General features: G+C 36.8%; 1 protein-coding gene across 5 annotated transcripts in view; it reads right to left on the minus strand.

Annotated features, from left to right (window-relative positions):
• Positions 1-793: 793 nt before the first annotated feature.
• LOC101736541 (protein Aster-B) overlaps positions 794-23,597 on the minus strand; it is a 91,332-nt gene continuing 68,528 nt past the window's right edge. For all 5 annotated transcript variants that reach the window (XM_021350257.3, XM_021350258.3, XM_021350260.3 and 2 more), the window contains 7 exons: positions 20,407-20,576; positions 17,901-18,004; positions 13,288-13,485; positions 10,587-10,719; positions 8,347-8,504; positions 5,997-6,128; positions 794-4,098 (listed from right to left, as the gene is read on the minus strand). In XM_021350257.3, the coding sequence (XP_021205932.1) occupies positions 3,991-4,098; positions 5,997-6,128; positions 8,347-8,504; positions 10,587-10,719; positions 13,288-13,485; positions 17,901-18,004; positions 20,407-20,576 (1,003 nt within the window). In that variant the 3' untranslated portion in view covers positions 794-3,990. The remainder of the gene's footprint in view (positions 4,099-5,996; positions 6,129-8,346; positions 8,505-10,586; positions 10,720-13,287; positions 13,486-17,900; positions 18,005-20,406; positions 20,577-23,597) is intronic.

A 23,597-nucleotide genomic window follows, 5' to 3' on the forward strand; every position in this document is an offset into this window, starting at 1 on the left:
TTACGACGAAGTGCTCGACGAGTGAATAAGCCCACAGACAAAGCTCACAGAGTTTCTCGCCGGATCTTCTCAGAGGGTCGCGTTTCCGATCCGGTGGTAGATTCTACGAAGCACGGCTCTTGCTAGGGTTCGTGTTAGCAACGTCCTCAGGTTTGAGCCCCGTGAGCTCACCTACTAGTTAAGGTTCCGCTGAAATAGCCTCTCAAGGCTATCAGCTTAGGTAGGAAAAAAAGAAAGAAAAAAAGCACGCTCTTTTTTTTTTATTCGAGTAGGCTTTTCGAGGCACGTTCAGATCATAAGAAGAACCTTATCACTGATTCGAAATGCAGATTCCTGATTAAGAAAAATCTGAATTAAAAATTAAAGATACTCAGGGCTTAAACTCTTCTCAAATATAGGTGCGTACGGTATGTACATCGTACACGAGTTTTATAATATTTATCAAATTTGTGGCGAGTTGTAGCGAGCGCATAGCTAATAAAATATAATCGGAACTTTGGCCTCTTGTAAGGCAAAATGATAGACGTTAATCGCGTCGTGATATCCGTAATATCCGATAAATTCTAAGACGCTCAAGCCCCTAATATTTAGCCAAGACACTTAACTTTAACGTAGGTAGCGAAAAAAGCGAGATAGAGAATAATAATAGATATTTAATAGATAAAATAAGAGAAAGCATTCGTTTCTAAAATTTCCTAATCGATTTAAATAGTAAATCATGGATAATTCTTATCTCATCCCATTATTATTACCATAAACAGGAAAATTTAAGGAAGGAATAAAACACTCAATATTAACTCATTTATGTATCTATTTATTTACAACAAACGAATCACAATCGAACAAAAATATACAAAACAAATCACCAGATATTTTACATTCATTAACAATTCCAACCCGATAGAAAAAAAAAACCACGCAATGGTGAGCTCATTGATCTAATATTCCCAGAAAATAAACTATCAACCAATATGTGCCTATATTAAATCACTCCAAAAATATTTTCAAACACATAAATTGTTATTTTTTTGATGTTACAATGATTACTTAATCGATTTCCCGAGATTTCCGAACTGTAAACAAATAGCTAAGGTAGCATAAACGATTACATTCATATATAATCATTAAAATTACTTTACATAATTATTATGTATATAAAATTGCTTCTTAAACAAGCTTCTAAATATATCTAAGAAAATTAACTGACCCTAAAAAAAACTTTCAACAAAACTAAATTATTATTTATTCATTTTAAACAATATATCTCACTGGTTGTCTATGTGTATTGCACCTTAAAAGAATCATCTAAAACAGGTATCTTGAACATAAATAAATATTAAATAATGCAGCATTTCATAATGAAATCAATTAACAAACTTAAATTGACAGATAAACGTAAATTATCTACAAATCACACTTAAGCTATTTTCATTTATTTATTTCTTTCTTTGGCAATTCCTACCAGATGTTAATACAAACATATCTTAAATCTTGTCATCCCCTCGTGCTCGCATCTTAAATTTCTAAGAGTCAAGCATGACGAGTAAAAAGTTCAATAATATAATATTCGTGGTCAGTAAGAATTTTTTGATCTAACTTTGGCACCAACGGTAACCCTACAGTTAGGCTTTTAACAAACATGACTACGTTAATTGGCAAGTATTATCATACTATGTCTTATTAAAATCAAAAAACAGTAATTAATCTGTTAAATCATTACTAAAAATAATGTAAGTCAATAAATGTTAACATAAGCTTAATTACGAAACAGGTTTCCCTATCTAAAATCTAAATAAAAAAAATCAACAATAATTACTTTAAGGGTCACAAAATACACAAGCATTTCTTAAAACATTTATGGAATCTGTGCATTTTGCTAAATACGAAATTTTAAACATCTATCAATCACTGGACAAATTTCAAGTATTTTATTAAATATTTCTGAAATCATTGCACTGCAAAATTAATTTTTGAACTCATTATAAAGAATAACAACTATCTATATAAAAATAAAAATAAACTGTAAGTAAGTACACCTAATTTCAACAATAAAATATATAAATAATGTTAATGTTAAAAGACTAGAATTTTATTTACGATCCAGCTAAGCAGAAAACAAAAAAATTACAATAAGAAAAAAAATACAATTCCATTAAATTTGGTACACAAAACACATGCTCACAAAATTAAATTAACATCACCGACTTAACTGAAACTTTTGAGTAATGTCTCTTTCTGCACTATTTTTAAAGTACTCTAGCTGTATCTACTATAAAAACTTTATTCTGAACCTTACTTATTTAATTTTAAAGTGTATTTTTTATCCTCCTAATGCATTCACATAGAAGATAATAATTAATATAACAAGATTAAAATCAATGTTTTTGTATTCATTACTTAATGAAATACATAAATAACACAAATAACCGGTAAACAGGACAGATGTCAAATGTTCGCGTACACTGCAAGTTAAAGGAATGTTTAATTATCATTTTTACTTTGATAGTAATTAGCACCACTTCCCTTCCAAACTTCATTGATAATTGGGTTAATCACTTATTAATGGGAATTGTAATTTACGAGCAAAAATATCCTGACATTTTATGCAACGACTTTTGCATTCACTTGACAGCTGTCAATATAACATCACTGTGAAGCGTGCGGTTAAGCAACGGAATTTGAACTACGTATGGAATTATATTATATTTACTGTACACAGATGTGAAATATTTATTATCTACTATTTGTATATTATTTTAGATTTATTTTATATTTAGAAAACATAAGTATTAGAACGATCTATGATTTTTTAACGAGCATTTAGGCCTAACTGAGAATATCATGACAGAATATTCTTACCAAGTGGAAACAATGCAAAACTTCATGTTCAGCTGCATTTTCTTACGTCGCCGTCTGATTTTGAACTATGTCCAAAATTACAAGTCTGTCTCATCAGAAAGACACTTTGAATACATTATAAGGGTCTACCCGAAAAGACAAACCATACGGACGCGTTAATACAAAATTGGGTAATAAAAATAAATGCTAATTCAAATCGATAAAACAACATGACTATCCGTCTCATTTTTACACTTCATAGACATGTTATAAAAAAATTTGAATTTCATTAATGACAAGTTAGTTTTATATTTCTTACTATGTATAATTACATATCTATATTATTGTCGTGTCTTACACAAAACGTGACGTAAATCGTCATACAGACCCGACATTTAAAAAAAAAGTTAAATTTAAATACAATGATCGATAATAATACGTTCCGATATTTTCTCATAATAGATTGCTAATTAATTTTGTGTGTTCATCCACAAACTATTTAATAACGTGAAATATTAACGATATGTCAAGCAATCGATTTACTAAAAGTTGTGTAAAACTTTTTGGTAGTTTCTAAAGGGCCTTTCTATCGATTCGAATGTTTCCGAAATAAAATTTAAAATTATTCTAGAATTAAAGTGGTTCATATTGGTCACTTTTGACATAACATTCATTCTTCAAGTCTTTAAAATATTTCTAAACATCGATTCACGTGCACAATATGAGACATTCGTGAATATTTTAACAAATGCTACAACAACGATTGAGCTCAATGTGTTATTTTTAAATGGCATATTTACAATAATTAACTTTCTCATTTAGTTTTATATTAAATATAATTCTGGTCGACATTGTGAACACTGTGTAAATGTAAATAAAATTCTACAATATGTAGTATCTACTGTACGAATTCATATTAAAAACCAATATATTTTTTAACTCTACTTTTGTATTTGTTTGTTTTTTTTTTTATCTATATTCTTTTATACATTTTCAACGTACTCACAAAAACCCCACCCTATACCTGAGATCAAACTTGTCCAATGCCAAAAGTCTAAAAAAATTATGCCTTATTAAATCTTCAATGAAATCAATTTAGAGTTTGACTGTCTCTGGAAATTACTTATGGAAAATTTCTGTCGTACTTAAGCGTTAACTAAACGCCGTATCGTTTGGAACGTCCAGAACAACTCGAGCTGGGTCCTGCGGAGGCAAGTCGTCGACAATAACACCCGACAGTGCTTCTAGAGATTGTCGTACCTGAAAATAAATATATTTTCTATAATAATCTTCTATATATATAAAAATGAATTGCTGTTCGTTAGTTTCGCTAAAACTCGAGAACGGTTGGGCCGAGTTGGCTAATTTTGGTCTTGAATTATTTGCCGAAGTCTAGAGAAGGTTTAAAAGGTAGATAAATATGAAAATGCTCGGAATAAAAATAAAAATAGCAATTTTGTTTTCTCATTGATGTGTCCCTTTTTTTTCCTACCTAAGCTGATAGCCTTGAGAGGCTATTTCAGCGTAACCGTGGCTAGTAGGTGAGCTCACGGGGCTCAAACCTGATGACGTTGCTAACACGAACCCTAGCAAGAGCCGTGCTTCGCAGAATCTACCACCGGATCGGAAACGCGACCCACTGAGAAGATCCGGCGAGAAACTCAGTGGGCTGTGTCTGAGAGTTAATTTACTCGTCGAGCCCTTCGTCGCAAGCGACGGGTTCGGCGAGAACCGTGACCGGTGCTTAAAGTACCTAGAAGCACCGTTAGTGGATCGGGATGTGTCCCCCGTCAGACGGATTCCTTTTGTACGTTTTAAGTTTATTTTATACAAAAGTTTAGGTCTTTTATTTATCGATTGAGGCACTACGAAGTCTGCCGGGTCAACTAGTTTACAATAAAAAAGGGTGCGTGTACTTATGTACGCGCGTAAGAAGTTATACTTTATTTTTATGAAATTTATTCTTTTTTTTTATTTAAATTTTAATCGATTTTTTTTTAAATCGATTAAACAACATCCTCAAACACGCATACTGGACATCCCTTTTCTTGACATCGTATAAATTCGTCAATTCTCGGTACGGTTCGGAAAGTTCACCTGCGGCTATATTCAGACTCGCCAAGTTACGTCGGTCGTATTGTAATGAGCGATTTAGTGGGCAACTTCATTCTGTTCATTTTGTGTCACGGTGCGCGCGCATCGTAAAATTTCACTCTCATCAATTTTTCATAACGCGCCTAAAGTATAGCTTCAAAAACACTTTTAATAAACCATATAGTTATCCGATGTGGGTAGATACCAATACATTTAACGGAACGCCACGATCTGTTGAAACGTGTCCGAACATTGGTTTCACCCAAATTGTGATACATGTGAAGTAACCATTTAACATCAGATGGATGAAGGACTTTGTCGGTCAATCGGAAATGTTTTTTTTCTTTCATACCACATAGTAGCCTAAGGGGCTATTACAATTACTCGCGAGTGGGTAAACGATCTCACGGGGGCTCATGCTGAGAAAATCACCTAACACCAACCTTAGCAATATTATAGATTTATATTTATATAAAAATCGATTTGTGGTTCCTGTAGACTCCTAAATAGCTGGGCTTATTTCGATGAACTTTTTATCAAGCTTCATATTGTCCCAGCGAGTGCTCTTGTGGAGTAGCATCGACCAGATCAAATTTCGGCAACAGAGCGTTCCAGGTTTGCAAATAGTATTGTTTTGATTGCTTAAATGGATGGACGAGCTCACAGCCCAGCTGGTGTTAAGTGGTTACCGGAGCCCATAGACATGTACAACGTAAATGCGCCACCAATGTAAAATAGGCAGGACTGACGTACCTACCCGCGTGGACTCACAAGAGATTCTTCCACGAGTCATTACGCAAATTATAATTTTGCGGGTTTAATTTTTATTACATGATGCTATTCCTTCACCGTAGAAGGAAATCGTAAATATCTGTTAAGTACTCATTTCATTTCAAAAATTTGTATCTGCCTTCAGCGTGGAAGTCATTCGTGAACGTTTGTTAAGTACGTATCATTGGAAGAATCGGTACTTGCCGGCGGGATTCGAACACCGATGCATCGCTACATACGAATGCACCTGACGTCTTATCGTAAAATATATCGACGTAAAATGTATTGCTCACCTTAGTAAGTAACAATAGATTAGTGGAGAGGAATGAGTGGAGTTCGTCGGCGGCCCGCCCGTGCAGCCTCTGCCTCCAGCGGACCAGTTCCGAATACAGCTCGTCTCCGGTTAGATTCGTCAAGTCCTCCTCCTTTGGAACAAAAGAAAGAAATCGATTTCAACCTACGCACTGTACAGAGGCTTACTGCCCACGCTAACCAAAACTTCAATCTCACGTCTTAAAACTGGGTGGCGGTGCAAACTCCAGTAGCCGCGTCAAAATAGACAGACTAGAATCTCGTCTGTTCCTGGGTACTATAAGTATAACTGTATTTATGTGGGATAGCGTAATAGGACGAAACAATGCTTCTGCAAGCATTTCACAAGTAATTTTATTCCTTGTCTTTAACAAGGTACGTCTAGTAAACTCTAGTAGTAGTAGCAGTTTTATTTTACCAATTGGAAAGGCAAAGGTATCATACAATACAGCCTAATCTTTTATAAAGGACAATGCCCAAAATTGGGCCAACTTTATGTCAAAACTATTTGTACTTGAAAAACTATGCCTTATTTTTTCACGTTGTTTAGTTTATGTTACAACATTTCTTTCAACCTGGCATTGTTTTCCAAAAAAATAAATTACTTATTTGATAACATCCCAAAACTATCCATGCCATAGTTTTTAAATTCGCCAATAGGCAAAGGGCTTAGCCCATACAGCCTTATAGCAAACCTATATACTGTCAAACGAAAGAGTTGTTTGTGACTTGAACAACAAATTAAAAAAAATTAGCTAATGCTTATAATTCACAGGCTTCTTAGTTTATTTTTGTTCAATTCAATATTTATTGTAATAATAATTATTACTTAAAACCATGAATTATTTAATATTTTTAGATGTTAATGATTCCATTAGTAAAAATATCAATGGCCTACCATTATTCTATTCTTATTATATATGATCAGAGAGTTTTGGCAGCAACCCGAGTGAAGCGTCACTTGAATTTTTATTTTAATGTTTTTTTAATAGTTTATTGTGTAATTTGTATTATTTGTATTTGTAATATTGTGTATAAAAGGTCTGCGTAAGCTCATGCTCAGTCAATGTGGTATTCGTCGAGTTGACGTCAAAACTAGGCTGTATAGGCTACGCTCTTTGCCTACTTATTGGTGAATTTAAAAACAACAACAATACCGTTGCCGGATTCCGAATTTTCATTTCATTTTATTATTATTATGAAGATATAATAATAATAAAATGTACGTAAGGGCTTATTTCTAGCAACATTAACCACAATTAACTTATTTAATACTGTAAATAATTATGAGAGCGATTATTGATTTCGAAGAAAACAATTAACAACTTAATTTTAGCTGCAGAAAAAAACAGATTTCTCTTAAACCTGGGTGAGAATATAAAAATCGTTTTCTGAATATGAAACGATATTTCTTTGTCTATCAAATTAAGTTAAAACCATCATGACAGGACAACTTTTTTTAGGGGCTCAAACGCCCATAGAAAATGGGCATTGTCCTTTGTTTATATAAAAAATAATATTATAAAATGAAATGAAGTTGATTAATATGAAACATGGCATGAAATGAAATGAGATGAGATGATATGGAATGAAATATAATCTCAGTATCAGGTGGTCATTTACTGAGACTTTTCAGTGGACTTTTTGGAGGATCCCGAGAAGCTACGTCCAATGGCTTTGTTTCATTTTCTCACATTTGTGCACTTTCACAGATACTAAAAAGTTAATAAACCACCGTTATTACGCATTTAAACCTGAAGAAACACTAAATATACCAAACAAAACAAATCACACAATTTCACTCCTCGCGTTCCCGCTAACAATAAAGAACGTCTAACTTCTGAATTTTTTTGACAACTTCATGACTTTGACATCTAAAGTACACATTTGTTATAGACTAAATATAAATAGCTTATGACACAAATAAACTTAACTGTTCCGACATATCTGTTATGAGTTTTAACAGTAGGTATAGAGCCGTATGGAGTAACTTTTTAAACATGTTGTATAGATGTATATAATGCGGATAGTTTAAAGATTGGGATAAAGGAATAAAAGAAATAAAAGAAATAAAATGTAAAGGAAAAAATGTATAAAGGAATTAATGTGGCAAGGGAAAGTCGAGGGCAAAAGATCTCGTGGACGATCTCCAACACGATGGACCGATCTCATAAAATCTATGACTCGCTGCAACATAAATGATTGCTCTTACTCTGCGAAACACCGTGCCACATGGCGTCGCATCGCGAGAGCATCGGTATCGCAGGATCCAACTGATGCATGACCACGACCACTCTGTCAAGACTGTACGAATAGGAAGGTAGACCTTACCTGCGCATATTTGCTTTGGTAGAGTTTGTAGGATAGGAGCAGTGCGGACAGCGCGAGCAGCACGACAGCGGCCACAAGCAGGAACTGCCAGCAGTGTGTCGCGCGACGCTTCGGCGTGCTGCTGCCGGTCAGTAAAGCCGGCTGTATGACTGCCGCACCTTTAGACAAAAAAAAACTCAACGATTTGACAAATGAAAATCTCTCGTGGACAACTTCATGCATGAGAAAATGTCAGTGTGACAACTAGAGATGTTCGATCGATACAAAGGGATACGATCTAACCGATATAGTCGCACCAATTTGTATGAAATATAAAAATAGATACAGATTTTAACCATCATGTTCATTCATAACATTAATGTTGTCGATTATATTACGATTATATTTATAAGATTCTACCGCAGAGCGAGTGTTGATGAACTGATCGGTCTGTCGCCGAATGTTTTTTTTTGCTCTCAATGCTCGTAGCCCCTCGAGGGGTTATCTTAGGTGCAATTGACGTGTAGCCCACGGGGCTAACGGCCTGGCCACGGGGATCGGCGGTGCGAACAGCGAAGCGGTGGGCGAGGCGACCATTCGCGCAGCACCGTTTGCAGGCCACGGGTACTCACGTTCGCCACCGCGACTAGTAAGGAAGTCCGACAGCGAAATGTCTATATCGAAATTATCTCGATATTGCTTACAAATTAATAGTTTTTTGGTTCAGGACCTATTCTTTGGAAAAGATTGTGAAGTACATGATTTGAATAAGAATCGGAGTATACCTATAGATGGAGAATTCCACAAGAAGTACGAGAAATACTTTGGGTGGCTAGACTTCCAAATAGCTGGTCTAGCTAGTATTTCAGCTATTTTATTTTTTTATTGCTTAGATGGGTGGACGAGCTCACAGCCCACCTTGTGTTAAGTGGTTACTGGAGCCCATAGACATCCACAACGTAAATGCGCCACCCACCTTGAGATATAAGTTCTAAGGTCTCAAGTATAGTTATAATGGCTGCCTCACCCTTCAAACCGAAACGCATTACTACTTCACGGCAGAAATAGGCAGGGTGGTAGTACCCACCCGTGTAGACTCACAAGAGGTCCTACCACCAGTAATTACGCAAATTATTATTTTGAAGATTTCATTTTTATCACACGATGTTATTCCTTCACCGTGGAAATCAATCGTGAACGTTGAGTGTTGTTGAGTACGTATTTCATTACAAAAATTGGTACCCGCCTGATATTCGAACACCGGTGCATCGCTCAACACGATTGCACCGGACGTCCGTTAGGCCACGACGACTTTAAAAATATAAAATAAAAAATAAATAAAAAATATAAAAATTTCGGCGTTAATTTTTCGCGGCGAAAACAACTAAACTCATTTAATCACTGCACTATTCGCCGCGACTACCGCTCGACTCCGTGGCTCGCGCCGTCCGTATTCATGCATTTGTTTTGCTCGCCCGCCGCATCGCGCGATTCGCTCGGTACATTTCGCCGGTCGCTTCGCCGGTCGCCGGTGCGCGTGGCTTGTTAGGTACATTTCTATGCGCTTGTTTTAGTCGCTAGACGCTTCGCCGTTCGCACCGCGCGAATATTCGCATCGGCGAATGTCCCGTGGCCAGGCTGTAAGCCTGGGGACTTGCTTACACTAACCCTAGCAAGAACAATGCTTCGCTGAATCTACCACGGGATCGGAATCGCGACCCACAGAGACGACCCGGCGAGAAACATAGTTTTTATCAGTTATTATGGATGACCGAACACTCGTTCGTCTAATTAGCACGCGTTATGTCAATTTCTGTCACGAACAATTTAACAATGATACATTCGTATATCCCACGTCTCGTCTATTGAAAATCTTGATCGAACTGTTTTCAGACTACAGAGTTTATTCGCGATAGGACATGTCATAATGCAAACGAGGTTTAATGACCGGAATCGCCGATGTTTTTAGGCGATGACCCACCGTCAGTCTGGCGGTTCGCTCGTCTAGCTATAGCAGTGGCAAAACATTAGCGTGTCACAAGTCCCTGTTAAGTGAGATTTACAAATATTTTATGGGACCCGGGAGACCTTATAGGGTAAATATACGGTTTAGACGCTAACTGCGATTAATATATTATTTATTTATAGTTTCAAAAATGCATGTAGGTATAGTTATCGCGAATTTGTATAGAGTATTTTAGTGATATTGAAAAAAGATTGAGAGCCGCTGGCTTATTGCATTAAATACATCGAAAACATACCTGTGGGTAGTATAGTTTCGGATTCTCTTCTCACGGCAGCGGGAGCGTCCACTTGATCGCCTCCAGCGGAACTGCTGTCGTCTTCAGGGGAGTATTCGGAGGCTTCGAAATCAACCTCAGAGGCACGCGGGTCCTTTAACAACAACGTGTCGTGAAATGAAGACACTACGAGTTGAGGACAACATCGCACCACATTGCCGTATAGCTGTCGTGAAAGAATCATTGTGGCTCCGGTCATCGTTCACCGGTCATCGTAAATTAACCCGCAGACACAGCCCACTGAGTTTCTTGCCGGATCATCTCAGTGGGTCGCGTTTCCGATCCGGTGGTAGATTCTGCGAAGCACGGCTCTTGCTAGGGTTCGTGTTAGCAACGTCATCAGGTTTGAGCCCAGTGAGCTCACCTACAAGTTAAGGCGACGCCGATAGGTATAACCTCTCAAGGCTAACAGCTTCGGTAGGAAAAAAAAGAACATTGTGTCTTTATAAGTTGGTCTTTATACAATAATTATTTATTTTGTTGTCGTCCACTTGTAAGACAAAAAAACGGAAAGTCAATTTCAATTTTAGACGTACTTTAAATTTTGTTTATTGCCTACCCGTTGCCTAAAGCCTCGAGTGGGACAGGCTTCATTGAGCACGCTAACATCTAACCTAGCAAGAGCAGAAGTTAAACAAATATGGGAATGGAACATGTTCAGAGCATTTTTACGGTTTAATCTTCACGGACGACCGTGAACACGAAAGCTGTAAAGCATTCGAAGCACAGACCACGCGATTAAACCGTAAAAGCAATTTTAATTATGTCTACGATTGGCGAGGAGTTTCTCGCCGGATCTTTTCAGAGGGTCGCGTTTCCGATCCGGAGGTAGATTCTTCGAAGCACGGCTCTCGCTAGGGTTCGTGTTAGCAACGTCGTCAGATTTGAGCCCCGTGAGCTCACTTACTAGTTAAGGTTACGCTGAAATAGCCTCTCAAGGATATCAGCTTAGGTAGAAAAAAAAGAGAATCGAAAGAAAATACTGACGTATTTCTCGTGATCAGATATGTCAAATTAAAGGATCGTCAAAATGGCTGTATTTGTTCTGTTGCTGATAAAATAGAAAACTACCTTGTATATATGCGCTACACATTTTTGAGAAGGATATTATTGGTTATTATTACACATTAGACACAAAGCCCAACAAAAAAAAAACAATATAATTTTTTCCATTTTTAAAGTTAAAACGAAATTGTCTAAAGAGAAAATAGATTATTATCTAAATCTCTACGAATAAACCGTTAGTCGATTGTTATAAATTAGCCGGAAAGTGACGTTTTCACTGCGGTCTGAAACCGCTGGACTTGTAATTTTAGCCGCAAAATTACACGTTCCGGTCCGTAGCATTGGATCGCTTTTCGTGTACCGGGTTCCTTCGCCCGATTAAGTAGACAAAGTCGTCTAAACAAAATGTTATCAGTTTGCTTAGTGCGAGTTTTTTAACTTCTCGATCGCGTAAAAGATAACTCAAGTTTGTATGGAGTTAGAACAGCGCCCCTAGCGGCAAACGAAGGGAAGCTGTTCCAACTCCATACAAATTTGAGTAAAGTTTTTAAGGTAACGCTGACTCGATGGTGCTGTAGTTAATGCCCCTGACTATTGCACAGAGGGTCGTGGGTTCGATTCCCACATCGGGCAAACATTCGTGTGATGAATAGGTTTGTTTGCTTTTTCCTTATCGGGGTTTTTATTATCTATTTATATATTAAAAAGGACTTATGTATATCTCTGGTAACTATAGCACAGGGTATCCTAATTTAAGGCAGAATGACCGTGCGTGATTTGTTCCCAGTTATTTATCATTTGACATATCGTCGCTTCCATAATATACAATAGCTGAATGTGATCCAAAATCAATTCAAACGTCAGCAACTGTTTATCAGCCTATAAATCTATTTTTTTAAACCTACTAGTTGGATACAGTGTGTTTAGTGCGAGTTTTTTAACGTTCTCGACAGCGTAAAGTTAACTCAAATATGTATGCAGTTGGAACAGCGCCCTCTAGCGGCAAACGTAGGCCAACGTTCCAACTCCATACAAATTTTAATTAACTTTTACGCTATCGAGAACGTTAAAACACTCGCACTAAGCACACAGTTGTATTAATTAAATACTTGATTAGCTGCACAACCTATAACTTTTTTCTCTCGATTTATGAATAAATTGTTTTGTGACGTTTTTAATCGATGCAAAAACTTTGTACTCCTTTTTACGAAAATTGCGCGGACAGAGGATTATGAATTTTCCCACACTTATTGAGAATATAGAGAAGGAGTGCACAATGTTAATATTTTTTTAAATCATGCATAAAAAATACATTAAATCTATGAATAAAAACATTACACACACAACCATTTATTTGACATACACACGCATGCATACTATTTGTTTATTGACAAACTTTTCTTTTTGCTTATAGTCTGTGGTCAAATTAAAATACCTAGTTTAAAATATATCATTGTTTGTCTCTATTAATATTTGTCTAAAGTGTAGTCTTGGCGAAATCCATGATTATAGAAGTATAATAAATAGTCTTTGACAATAGAATCATAATAATGTACAAACTTATAATTTCAATTAATTATAGTCGAATTTCGACTACCGGGGGACCACTAGTAATCGTTTAATATTCTACGCGAGTTAAAATCGGCAACTTCCTCACCTGTGCTTTAGGTACGGCCAGTTCTGGTGTCCGGGCCGTCTTCCACACGTGCATCATCAGTTTGTACGTAGAGTCCCGCGAGAGTAGCGACCCGAACACGTGTCGCTCATCCCTGGTACACACGCCGACCGCATTCGGTATTATACGGGCCACTTTCTCCTTCGTTATGCGTAGTACCGATGTCGTTGGGATCAGTAACTGAAATTATAATTGTAAATAGACATGCTTTAACAAAAACCGACTTCAAATAGAAAAAATAAATAAAAAGATATTCCAAAACAAATTAATATACACTAAAAAAAACAACGAAATCGATTGGCGTGATATTGAGTTATTCATCTATTTGTCGCGTACGTACTTATAATGCAAATTTAAGACTTATATGATTTTGTCGTGGACACCATTATCCGAACTGGACTAAATCGGAAATCAAACGGGAAGCGTTAGCTTTCTAATAAAAAAGGAATCATCAAAATCGATTCACCCAGTCAAAAGCTGTGAGGTAACGAACATTAAAAAAAAACATAAATTTGAGAACCTCCTCCTTTTTTGAAGTCGCTTAAAAACCCTTTTGTAAATTCTGTCTAGACGATTTGTATTTTATCAGGAAGCAAGGACATGCGCTATCACTATGTGAGACAAACGAATCGCGTCAAAAATAGATCTTTTTTTTTCGAACTATTCACTGGTAGCCTAATGGGTTATTCTAGTTACGCTCAGACGAGTAGGTGAGCTCATAGGCTCAACATGAGAAAAATTGCTAACATTAGCCCTAGCAAGAACAGCGCTTCGCTGAATCTACCACCGGATCGGAATCGCGACCCACTGAGAAGATCCAGCGAGAAACTCAGTAGATTGTATCTGTGTGTTCGCTCATCGAACTCTTCGTCGTATTTGACGAGAATGGCGACCAGTGCTTGAATGCTGTTCGATATATTTTTTCCCTGTCTCCGCTGATAGTCTTGAGAGACTATTTCAGCTTTACCCTATCGCGTAGGTGAGCTCTCGGAGCTCAAACCGGGAGCATTCCTAACACTGGCCTTAGCAAAAGCAGTGCTTCGCAGAATCTACCACCGAATCGGAAACGCGACCCACTGAGAAGATCGTGCGAGAAACTAAGTGGACTCGATATCTTCGAAACAGTTTCCATTTAAGTAGTATTTGAGAAAACTAGTTGGAATAATCCTTTAGGCTATCAGCTAATAGGTGGGGGAAAAGAGCACGTTACCACCAATTTCGTGACAAACGTCTTAAATCATTATTGAGACTATTAAGTCTGAAAACAACACTTCATTGGGAAGGACCAATTTAATTGTCCATCAAAAATATATTAGAATTGAAAATTTAAAAATATTCTCAACGTTTCTTTATTGTATCTGCATTGGGTTTTATCACTAAATATACATAAATTATAAACTGAAAAACTTAACTTAAACTTTTAAAAAAACCATTCCAATTTCGTAACCCTAATTACAAAACCCCGCTGTTATATTCACAATAATAAAAACTAATTGGACAGATAGAACAAAGACTAGTATTTTGAACAGAGCAAATCTTTACGTCATTTTATAAAATTAATACTATATCTTGCAAGAGTCATTTGTAACATAAAGTGAAGGTCAATAAATGCGTCAGTGTGAAACAGGTTACGGATCAAGATCTTTCATATTTATTATGTTATGTTTATTAACATGACAGCCAAGTCAGAGAGAGGGGGTTCAGTGGACCAGCGCTTGATGTAAACCTCTATTGTCATGATGGATCATAGCTACCTTTTCGCGGACGTAATTGGCGCATTAATATAAATATTATCAAGTAACGTGCACTCGACAGCCTTTGAACCGCTTGTCCATCCGAAGTCCATTGTGACAATTATATTTGTTATCACTTTCACTATGACTAATTGGAAACATCTATATACTAATATAATGTTTGTAAATTTCGCATAACCATCGTTTATTACATGGATTAGCACATGAGATAGCTTTTATCATTGCACAATGATAAGTTCTGAGCAATTCTGGGTATATATACATATTTGTTATTATATAATGAATACGATAGTGGATACGTTGGTTCGTGATCTTCCGTACCAACAGCTTAAGGAACAGAGAGCGATACAAGCAACTTTTTGCTCCGGGAAAATACGACGTGTTGAATTATTTCTGAATTAATTAACCTCACATCACATTCTACAGGTTTAAAAAAACTAGCAACCAATACTCTTATACTCTTTAAATTGAACATATAAAAATAAATACTAAAGAAGTATCAAAGACAAAGTATGATAATAGTTTAACTAGATACTCACAAGGAGATACAGATTTGCGACCCGATATCATCGGTCTAACGAGTAGTGATATTTTTTTTATTGCTTAGGCGGTGGGACCAGCTCACGGCCCACTTGGTGTTAAGTGGTTACTGAAGCCCATAGACAGCTACAACGTAAATTCCGCCCGCCACCTACCTTGAGATTATGAGATCTAAGGTCTCAGTATAGTCACAACGGCTGCCCCACCCTTCAAACCGAATCGCATTACTGCTTCACGGCAGAAATAGGCGGGGTGGTGGTAACTACCCGTGCGGACTCACAAGAGGTCCTACCATCAGTAACCAGTAGTGATATCTTCTGTATGAATAACTTTACCATACCCAGTAAAGTCGTCTACTAAGAAAGACGTCGTAGCCTAAATGACGAGACGTTCAGTGCCTCAAATCAAGCGACTATATCGAGATTCAAATCCTCCAGCTATATTTTTGTTGAAAGATCTCTGTTAGCACGAACTCACGGACGACATTCGTGCTGAAGCATCGTGTGAGCAAAATTGCACACGGATTTTATTAATCTGCATAACTACTGGTAGCATGTAACGTGCACCTGCCTGCAAGGGTAAGTAGATCACTATCCTGACCATAGCTGCCGCGAAGCCCATTTGGGGATAATCGGCAAAGGGAAGATCTTCCAACGAGCGGGTGAAACTGTTCGGTAGACCGAATGTTATTGTTCGAAACTCGTTTATATGCAAATTAACCTTGAAAATGTCATTAGTGCACACATTGATAACATATCTTCTCTACTATGACAGCTACAAACTCATGCTGTTTCATGGATAGAACCCCTGCAATACTATGGAAACTCCGATCTCATGTCTTCTTAAGGTGTGTGTCGGCATTCACGTTGTGATATCTATAGACTCGGGTAGCCAATTTAAATCAAGCGAACCGTTCTTGTTCGCACATGTAAGCAATCGAAAAAAGGGCATCTTCATATCTGAGGCCCATTTTAATGAGCACCGGAGGGCTTATCTTCCCTAGAATATCATTGTTACGACTATTATAATTCGGTCTTGAATTGAAACACTTTATGTACCGTGTAATCCATAAAAAATGGGATCTTATGGGTAAAACCCAATATGCTATATAATAACATTTATAAGTGGTAAAATATTCAGTAGAATTTTTATAGACTCAATGTTAAATCGTACTTTTAGGTCAAACACGGTACGTTCCAGTTTCTGTAATGTTTGGTAATCCTTAAACAAGATTACCAAAACACGTGCTGATTTAACGTGCCTCTTTCGTATTCCTAAAATGTTGTTGTTTTGTGGGTGCTTATGCTATTATAAGGCTTGGTCACTTCCATTTCACGATATTCAGATATTACGTATTTGCGAAATCGTATCCATTTTTCGATATACGACCGTTTTTTTTTTCTTTCACTAATTCTTTACATACATGTAAATCTCTGACACTACACTATTCAATAGACAAAACCTTTATTAAAGAATATTCTAATCAATAAAGAAGTTGAGGATTTTTTGGACCTGCCTTTTTGCTATGTACCAACCGTCCTGCTGATTTCTGCCAATTTCAGCTTAAAGAATTAAGATGGTCATTCATTTGATACTTCGATCTCTTGTCTCAATTTTGCAATTATAGTACAGATCTGCCGTAAGCTTGTATGTACATATTTCTATCACTTACATTCATTTATATGACACAGAATTTTCAGAGCAAATCGATAGTGAAAAACATTTTGAAGCCATGCTTCTCGAATTCGTTAGCACATTTTGATATTAAAACGAATAAGCATTTAATATTATTAATAATTGTACCGATAAGCCAAACGCAGAACTAATACGGAGCATGACACGTTAAATTATGACTAATGTTTTATGTAGGTTAATATTGTTGGACCGCAGGAGCACGCTTGGAAGCAGGTCACCAATCGATCATTCTCGAAATTTACCTTGGAGATCATGCTAAAAAAATCGATAACCGAAACTAGCTGCTGGTAGGACCTCTTGTGAGTCCGCGCGGGTAGGTACCACCGCCCTGCCTATTTCTGCCGTGAAGCAGTAATGCGTTTCGGTATGAAGAGTGGGGCAGCCGATGTAACTATACTTGAGACCTTAGAACTTATATCTCAAAGTGGGAGGCGCATTTACGTTGTAGATGTCTATGGGCTCCAGTAACCACTTAACACCAGGTGGGCTGTGAGCTCGTCCACCCATCTACAATCGCCTATGCAATCCAACGCCATTATTTACAAGTATAATCGCCGAACGAAAATCTAATCGAATGTTACGTGATAATTTCACAAACTAGCTCACCTTGGTAACATAACCGAACACGTTCGAGTAGAAAGCGAAGTAGTTCTTCGTGATGTACAGGTGACCTTGCAGGAGGAGATCGCCGACAAGTGCACACGAATAATCTGAAAGAACAAATCGATTTTAAAGGATACCCGAGGCGAAAAAAGATTGATGTTTCGACCCGATTAAAGTCAGATTTCACCATTTCAAAATTTAATTGGTTATGATGAACTTTTAAATATGTTATAGACTGTATCATTTTTTATTATAAATAAAGGCTAGGTATTGAATAACAACAAAAAATTACAAAACAATTAGAAATTTTTGTAAAAATTAAATCTGACGAGATGTTGTTAAAAATAAAATGCTATGATTTGCTATGCTTAGGAGCTAGAATAGCCTCTAGCTAGAAATATAGCTACAATTATTATATAATTATCTAGATAGAATAGCTAGAATAGGCTACCAGCAAATAGGTAGGAAAAGAAAAAAAATGTGTGCGTGTACTAGTGTACACACGTAAGAAGTGAAACTTCTTTATGGCCTTATTTTTCGAAAAATGATCTACATGCAACTTTCTAGAAATTGGTTAAATAAAGTTAAATTAGATAAAGTTTAAACAAAAGGATTTTATTATCATAGACATGAATACAAAAAAGTTAAATTAGATAAAGTTTAAACAAAAGGATTTTATTATCATAGACATGAATACAAAAAAGATGGCGCGTAACGGAAAAATGTGACGCGTAACCGAAAAATGTGACGGTAAATTTTTTTCCAACGCCGATAAGGAAGTTTCACTTCAAAAAGAATCAAGTTTTAACAAATTTTTTTATTTATTTCGTGAAACCACAGAAAGACACCGCTACGCTTATATACTTTTATTTAAATGTTTCCTGAGCCCGTTATCTAAAACAACAAAACAGCAAAAACAGATGACCAAATCACATGATACCGTTGACCACGCCCATATGATGAAGTCTTCGATTTCAAAGCATTACCATAATTTTTCGATTATGACTTTTGAAACAATCGTAAATTTGGTGACTTTTAAACAGTACTTAAATGAAACGACAACAGTTGTGATACAACAGTTGTTGATGACATGAGGAAAACAATTCAGAGAGCTATTCAGGGAAAAATCAGTGGTAAGAGAAGTGAAAAGATTTACGATGTTTAATACAAACATTATAGCAATAACTTGGCATCTAAAGATATTTTTTTAATGTTTGATTTTACATTCTTGTTTCTTACCTTTAGCTATGAATGGCACTTGTAACTAAACTCCACCACATACTTGGGCCATTACTATGTGTCTACAGTAATTATTAACAAAAATACGTGTATTTTGGTTCATTCTATGTATCAATCGTTAATTAAATACATAAATTAGAAATATGTTACTACTTCCTTATTGCTATGGCTATTTTTACGTATTATTTTTATTTTATTTCCCTCTAATATATTCTGCAAGGCCAAAATTAGAGTGACCAACTTCGAAAAAGAATAATTATTTATTTGCGCGCAAAAAAATAAAAAATAAACTACGAATCAGAGAATATAAAGACATTGATATATGTAGATCCGACTACGCCTCTAAATTTAGTGAACAAACAAGTGAGGTAGCTTAATGTCATCTTTCAAATGATCGTTGTCAAAGAAAAGTGACTCCACAGCTTTGAGTGGTAGTGGAATCTAGAAGACAGGGTAGACTTGCATCAAAGAGACTTGCCTTCGAATGGCACCCGTAAATGGAAATTTTGAAGTCGTCGTGGCCTAAAGGATAAGACGTCCGGTGCATTCGTGTTGAAGCGATGCACCGGTGTTCGAATCCCGCAGGCGGGTACCAATTTTTCTAATGAAATACGTACTCAACAAATGTTCACGATTGACTTCCACGGTGAAGGAATAACATCGTGTAATAAAAACCAAACCCGCAAAATTATAATTTGCGTAATCACTGGTGGTAGGACCTCTTGTGAGTCCGCACGGGTAGGTAACACCACCCCGCCTATTTCCGCCGTGAAGCAGTAATGCGTTTCGGTTCGAAGGGTGGCGTAGCCGTTGTAACTATACTGAGACCTTAGAACTTATATCTCGAGGTGGGTGGCGCATTTACGTTGTGGATGTCTATGGGCTCCAGTAACCACTTAACACCAGGTGGGCTGTGAGCTCGTCCATCCATCTAAGCAAAAAAAAAAAAAAAAACCCGGAATAAGAACTATGCAAAGGTCAACCACTCCGCAGTGCAAAGGGACAGCCTCGACCTTGGGCAACCGCCAGCATGATCACGGTATCCCCTAGGTATGCCAGGTAATTATGATTTAGCAAGAGAAATACGAGAACGTCTATCAACTGTGTAACATCTCGTCACCGCGATTCAGGAATTGTTGAATTTACGTGCAGCGACATCTGTTGATCACATACTAAATAGAAAAAATCTTACGTTACGGACGTTTTTTTCCCGGTTAGGGTTACCCCTCCGCATCGTCCCATAAGGAACTTCGTTCCAAAAACAACTTACAATTGAGCACCTTCTCCTCTGGTCCGACCTGCGGGAAGTGCCTCTGGAACTTCTTCTGCCGCGCCTTGCTTGGCTGTTTGCTGTCTTTCGTCTCATCGTTCCCGGATACAGAGCCCAGTGCCGACACGCGGACTGACGGAGCCGATCCTGATAAAGGCTTTACGGCCTGTCTGTGAACAAAATTAAACAAATTGTAACTTGCTCATCTGCGAACCACTCTGCCCTACAAAGCACATCTTATGCTGTATACTGAAACTCTGATATATTTCAACACTTAAACCATAAATAATACTCAATGCGAAATGATCAGAAATTTTCAATTGTTTCGGACCTTTCGAATTAAAATATGGGATTGTCCTAACATTATTAGGTAGATATGTACATTGTACTGATCCATTCATACCAGCTCACAACGCATCCCGTCTTAATAAGTTATTTGTTGTCAATAATTATTTTTAATTGCATTTTTTATGAAAGAAGGATTACCGGTGGCCGAAAGGCCTTTCCAGTTTCACCAGGACAGGTTTAAGTACGTATTTGTAATGAAACCATTTTTTTTTTAAATCTAGAACTCTCTAATCCCTTCCAAAATAATTAACAGTGAGACGCAAATGGAAGTTGTTAAGGGAATTATGCGGTCTTACAAACATGCTGCAATACATTGATGTCGAGTGTGGTTTCTTTAAAAACGCGTTCCCTAAAACCGTAAAACCTCGTCGTCGTAGTTTAGCGACACGAACGCGTGAAACACCGGCGGGCCCACGAAATCCCCTGGCAACGTGCCAAAACGGAACCGTGCATCTCCGATGACTACGGTCGATACGAAAACAAAAACAGCAGGTCGAATGAGTAACAACATTTTGATTGCTTTAACAGGATTCCTCCAACATTAGTAAGCCGCGAGTGATATTAAAGACGAAAGATTTTAGGTAGAACTGTATTCGGGAGTGCTTAAGATTGGCGACTTGTCTTTTATATTCGTCAGAGGGAATACACATTCCCGATCCTGTGTACAGAATGGAAAGCAATCGACGTCGCCCAAAACACGTCATTTCGGATCCTCCCGATCCACTAACGGTGCATTTAGGTACCTCAAGCACCGGTCATCGTTCTCGTCGAACCCGTCGCTTGCGACGAAGGGCTCAACGAGTAAATTAACCCACAGACACAGCCCACTGAGTTTCTCGCCGGATCTTCTCAGTGGGTTGCGTTTCCGATCCGGTGGTAGATTCTGCGAAGCACGGCTCTTGCTAGGGTTCGTGTTAGCAACGTCGTCAGGTTTGAGCCCCGCGAGCTCACCTACTAGTCAAGGTTACGCTGAAATAGCCTCCCAAGGCTATCAACTTAGGTAGAAAAAAAAGGGAATACAACGTTCAAATCGCGAAAAATATTGTCGTAAGCACAGGGCGTTCTACGCATTTTTTTGTGCGTAGAGATTGCTGCTTCAGGCCTCAATGAAACCAGACCTAAATAAACATCGCTACCGCAAATCATGTGTGAAAACTGGACAATGAGTCATCGCTCAAGCTACCACAATAAATTAGAGGGAGACGTGGTCTTTTCATTCGTATTTCTCTATTACCTCCCTAGAAAATGCGACTTGGAGAAAATATTTTAATCCCATACACAGATAAGGAATGAGTATATCAGAGGAAGAGTGAAAGTAGCCCCGGTAATTAACAAATGAAAGAGCGAACGATTAGCGTGGTAGCATCTGATGTATAGAGAGAAGATGCATGTGACTAGGAGATGTATGGAAATGGTAGTGCAAGGTAAAAGGCGAAAAAGTCGACCGAAGAAGACATGGATGGAGTGTGTGAATGAGGATATGAGAGAGAGAGAGACAAGTGAGTGTTGAACTGACGGCTGATAGAAGAGAATAGAAAAATTAGCCGTGCCGATCTACGACCTAGTGGGATAAGTTGAAGAAAAAAGAAGAATACACAGATCCACGAGCACATTACATTATTATTATTGTATAGTATTATTAAAAAAAACTATAAACCTCCTAAAATTACGAAAATCGACTCATACAGAAATAAAATTATTCACAAATATTTTCTGAAAAATATATTTAAATTTCCAGTTTCTTGATTTCAATTTTAATTAAAATTGAACTTAATTTAAACGTAGGTATAGAATTAAATTAGCCATTTTATACGTCATTTACATAATTAATACATTATCTATTTTTTTAAATACACAGAAACTGTGGTTACAAAGTCCAATTATGACTAACTACTTCAGAACAACAGAAATAGAATAAATGTATAAATTGCGAACATAAACAAAGTTTCCCGGTTTCATTAAAATTTCAATCATGCATTAACGTTAAATATAGTTTTCATGATTACTGTATCGAGAATAGCATCCGCATATACACATTTTACTAGCGTCAATTGTGTATTTAATATATTTACGTTCCCAATTTATGATCACTTAATCACGTATAATAATTTCGCATTGCTAAATATCTGAAAACTTCTTACTATGCTTTTGTGGTCAATCTTGACTGTATAGACAACCAAAAAGATATATTGTAATTAATAAGCGTTGATTTTATTTTTTGGAAATTCAAACCTCAAATTTCCGTAATTCTTGCCGCAATTTAATTACTTTTATAATAAACCTTAAACCACTACAGAATTAAGGAAATAATTTTGCTTATCGATATCTTTTAAGTATTTGATCTTAATGACTCTAAGCCGATTGTGATTCTAATTAGTACACGCATTACAGATTAGGCAGTTTGAAGCCTACAAAACATGATATCCAGAAAGTTACCGCGGACAGTGATGTCTTTAAAATTACATTAACATAACGAACCACACTCTGATGTTATTGAATAATCTATATATTAATACGTGAAGCAAAAACTTTGTATCCCTTTTTACGAAAATTGCGCGGACGGAGGAGTAGGAAATTTTCCACACTTATAGAGAATATAGAGAAGAAGTGCACAATGCTAATATATTTTTAAAATAATGCATAAAAGATACATTAAATCAATAAAGAAAACATTACATACACTACATACCATGTATTTGACGCACACACGCATGCATACTATTTATTGTCAAGCTTTTGTTCTTGACGTCTGTTGTCAAATTGAGAATAGATTAAATATTATTTGTCTTTGTTAATATTTTTATAGTGTAGCCTTGGCGAAATTTGTGATTATAGAAGTATAA

The sequence above is a fragment of the Bombyx mori genome, chromosome 21, assembly GCF_030269925.1.
Source record: "Bombyx mori chromosome 21, ASM3026992v2".
In the NCBI taxonomy this organism is placed as follows: Eukaryota; Metazoa; Arthropoda; class Insecta; order Lepidoptera; family Bombycidae; genus Bombyx; species Bombyx mori.